The following is a 4,324-nucleotide window of genomic DNA, read 5'->3' on the forward strand; positions in this document are numbered from 1 at the left end:
CTAACAAATTCTTACACAAAATCTAGCCGCGCAAATACGCGGGTAACTCCACTAGTTAGCTATATAATAAAAATATATGGTTGTGCACATCATAACAATGCAGAGACAAAGCTTTTAAAAAAAGGGTCGTGTTATTCGTCACCCTGGGTGAGGAATAGTTATTCTTCACCCCCTCTATTTTACCATCAATGCCCCGTAATTTTACGTTCCGTAACTTTTCTCTTATTTCTGACGTAAAAAAAGACCGTAAGAAAATATATAATCATTGTAAAAAATATTTTGTGTTATGTAAAATTACAAACGTAAAAACATAGTGTAAAATACACATAAACTGTAAATTTTCTTGTCTTATGATCTATATTTTTATTTTCTTATGCCAAATTTTACGTAATGAATCAATAGGAATGTAACTATTTAAATTGCAAACGTAATTTAATTATGAAATGATCGCAAGATTACCTCGGATGAAGAATAACTTATTCTGCACCCTGGGTGATGAGTAGTAACTACATATAAAAAAATCACATTTATAACGATTTCAACAAGTTTTTTTGGTTAGAATAGTGATTTTAACAAGTTATTAAACGAGCTAGCAAATTTTGAATACGGACTCGCTATGGTAAAAAGTCAAGTTGAGGTAACTTGTTATCTCAACGAGCTCTAACGAGCCAAGCCAAGAGGCTCGAATTTCATCCCTGAACCAGACCGGTATAATGACACCCGTATAATGACTTTATGCATACGTTTTGGATCCAGACACCCGTATAATGACTTGATATGCACACCTCTGGCGAATTCAAAACTGCTCGTGCATCCACATGGCGACATGGCATTGCACGAATGCTTCCTTGATGCCACACAAGCAAGCCAAGTTGCGAGCTGCCGTGCCCGTTACGCATGGGCTCCAGCATCCGAGGGGCAGGAAATCAAAATCCGCGCAGAATTCGGTGACGTAAACGCGGTTGAATGTCCAGATTGCTGCTCCTGCTCCCCTCGCGTGCCCGGTTGCCGACTCCGATGTAACCGATCCCGGCGGCCCTCGTTCCCGTTGGCTGCTGCACATGGCTCGGGCCTCGCAAGCCTTCTCCGTGAGATCGACGCACCTCGCTCACCTCCGAATTCTGTACACTGATTGGAGTTCCATATGCGCACGATCGCAGATCTCCATACCTCCCACGCTGGCCGGCATCGATTCGACGGAGCAAAGAGACGAAGTGCTTATATTTTTACCGCGGTGCATGCATTATTGCAGTCTGCAAGTGCCAAGTTTTCCATGCCCAAAATTCCCTGCTCCATGACCAGATCACCGTAACGTAGTTCCCTGCTCTACGTTAGCTTTGTTAATTCACAGCACCATGCACAGACCCTTGATTCCTCCGGATCAGTGTGCATGGAGTCAGTGAACACGGTATATATACCACGCATGTGCATGGAGTCAGTGAACACGCATGTGCATGGAGTCAGTGAACACGGTATATATACCACGAATCCGAGAAGTCTTCACGCTCACTGCATCCCCATCACAGCCGTAGCGTGCCGCGCTCGCCACCGCGCCGCTCCAAAATGGCAAGCATCGCGGCGGTCTTGCTCGTCCTGCTCCCGCTGCTCCTTTCCGCGGCCGTCGCCGGCGCGACGCATCCCGACGGCGGCTTCGGTTTCGGCTTCCAGGCCACGCTCACGCACGTCGACGCCGGCGCGGGGTACACGGACGCGCAGCTGCTCGCCCGCGCGGTGCGCCGGAGCAGGTCCCGCGTGGGCGCGCTGCAGTCGCTGGCGACGGCCGCGGACGCGCTCACCGCGGCGCGCATCCTGGTGCAGGCCAGCCAGGGCGAGTACCTGATGAGCATGGCCATCGGCACGCCGCCGCGGTACTACTCCGCCATCCTCGACACCGGCAGCGACCTCATCTGGACGCAGTGCGCGCCGTGCATGCTCTGCGTCGACCAGCCCACGCCCTACTTCGACCCGGCGCGCTCCAGCTCGTACGCGAAGCTCTCCTGCTCGTCCCCGATGTGCGGCGCACTCTACTACCCGCTCTGCTACCAGAACACGTGCGTCTACCAGTACTTCTACGGCGACAGCGCCAACACCGCCGGGGTGCTCGCCAACGAGACCTTCACGTTCGGCACCAACGGGACGTGGGTCACCGTGCCGAGGATCGCCTTCGGGTGCGGGAACCTCAACGCGGGCTCGCTCTTCAACGGCTCCGGCATGGTCGGCTTCGGGCGGGGGCCGCTGTCCCTGGTGAGCCAGCTCGGGGCGCCAAGGTTCTCCTACTGCCTCACCTCGTTCATGTCGCCGGTGCCGAGCCGGCTCTACTTCGGCGCCTACGCCACGCTCAACAGCACCAGCACCAGCGACAGCGGGCCGGTGCAGTCCACGCCGTTCATCATCAACCCGGCGCTGCCCACCATGTACTACCTGAACATGACGGGCATCAGCGTCGGCGGCGACCGGCTGGCCGTCAAGCTGTCGGTGTTCGCCATCAACGAGGAAGACGGCACCGGCGGGGTCATCATCGACTCCGGCTCCACGATCACGTACCTGGCGCAGCCGGCGTACGACATGGTGCACGAGGCGTTCGTGGCGCAGGTCGGGCTGCCCCTGGCGAACGTCACGTCGCCGGACGACCTGAGCACGTGCTTCAAGTGGCCGCCGCCGCCGAAGAGGGTGGTGTCGATGCCGGAGCTCATGTTCCACTTCGACGGGGCGGACATGGATCTGCCGCTGGAGAACTACATGCTGATCGACGGCAGCACGGGGAACCTGTGCCTGGCGATGGCGCCGTCCAACGACGGCTCCATCATCGGCAGCTTCCAGCACGCCAACTTCCACGTGCTCTACGACAACGAGAACAGCTTCCTGTCCTTCATCCCTGCGCCGTGCAACCTCATCTAGTCATAGCTCTGCTCACGTAGGCACGTTTAGCGCCCCTTCACAATTTCTGTACGTTTTATGCATAATTCCGCCATTTTTCATGTGTGTTCTCGTACTAATGTCGTAGATTTGGTGCTTGGCGAGGGTCTTAACAGTGGGTTGATCATCTGTATCCTATGAGATATTGAATTCACCAGATTCTTGGCTACCTCTGCAAAAGGTCATCAGATGATCACCGGTTTTTCCCCCCCGAAGAACTAGCAGCAGCGCTGCCTTTCTCGTTAGGGGAGTATAGTTATCCATCTGATCACGACTTTAGTTTCATTTTGATGGAAATGGAACTGGTGCTGATGGCTCTTTGAGTAATAACAGTGATAGCTTTAGAACAGCTGCTGTAATTCAGTAGCTTCTGCCTTTATTTATCCTGACATTTGATGCTCGTTTTCACCTGCATCAGTGTGAAGGAAAAGAAGTTGTGTATATGGGAGCCTGTACATCATACTAGATCAACCATCCAAAACCAGTTGGCTTGTACAGTAAGATTTAAACAGTGATAGGAAATTATTGTCAAAGGGATAGTAGCAGGCTAGCAGCAGAAGGTGAAGGTAGCAGGAAAAATTGATAATATGGGGAGCAAGGAAAACCCAATCTATATGTTACATCGACTTGCTGAGAAGAGAAACTGGCATATATACACACTGTACCTATGCAAGGAAAAGAGGTAAATATATTAGAGGTCTTAGAACTTGCACATAGCAGTCACTTTGGTGCACAAAGTTGCAAAATACGTGTTTGTGGTCAATAAACTTGCGAGGCCGTTCAAATACAGTCACTCTCACCGTATGTATGCATATTCGTAGTTGCCAGCATGACATGGGCCCGCTGTAAGCCGCTGTAAATGTTCTTGTATGATAGTTTTTTGTAGAAAAGCCCTCAACTCTTCTTTTATTTACATAGGAAGCCCCTCAAATAAAAAAACAGTGGAGGGATTTCGATCCCACGACGTATTACTGGGTGGCTCGCTTGGACAACCACCACAACAACAGTACCTAATGATTAATTAGCACGGCAACCTTGTACATCTTATCAACGCAGACTGAAAAAATTTAATGAAGAAATCTATCTAATAACCTGTGCAACCGGCGGGTTCGAACCTATGACATGGTGATTCACTCGCGCATAAGCTAACCACCAGGCAACTGCGACATGTGATGTAGTTTGTGGACAAACAATGTATATGTTTTTTATCACTCTTGTTCTATGTAAATACGTGCCATTTTAAAAACTGTTTAAACATTGTAAAAAAATGTTTGTGTAATTCAAAATATGTTCGTGCATTAAAAAAGCTACGCGAACAGTTTTTTGAACTATGCGAACATAATTGTACATTGTGTAAACTGCACGAATATATATTTTGAATGACTTATATCAACAATGTATATTCGTG

The 4,324-nt window shown here is 50.0% G+C and overlaps 1 protein-coding gene across 1 annotated transcript; it reads left to right on the forward strand.

Annotated features, from left to right (window-relative positions):
- The first annotated feature begins 1,465 nt into the window (after positions 1-1,465).
- LOC123107142 (aspartic proteinase nepenthesin-1-like) lies at positions 1,466-3,076 on the forward strand. The gene has a single exon (XM_044529147.1). The coding sequence runs from the start codon at positions 1,564-1,566 to the stop codon at positions 2,896-2,898; it is 1,335 nt and encodes a 444-aa protein (XP_044385082.1). The 5' UTR covers positions 1,466-1,563; the 3' UTR covers positions 2,899-3,076.
- The last annotated feature ends 1,248 nt before the right edge of the window (positions 3,077-4,324 follow it).

This window comes from Triticum aestivum, chromosome 5A (assembly GCF_018294505.1).
Source record: "Triticum aestivum cultivar Chinese Spring chromosome 5A, IWGSC CS RefSeq v2.1, whole genome shotgun sequence".
NCBI lineage: Eukaryota > Viridiplantae > Streptophyta > Magnoliopsida > Poales > Poaceae > Triticum > Triticum aestivum.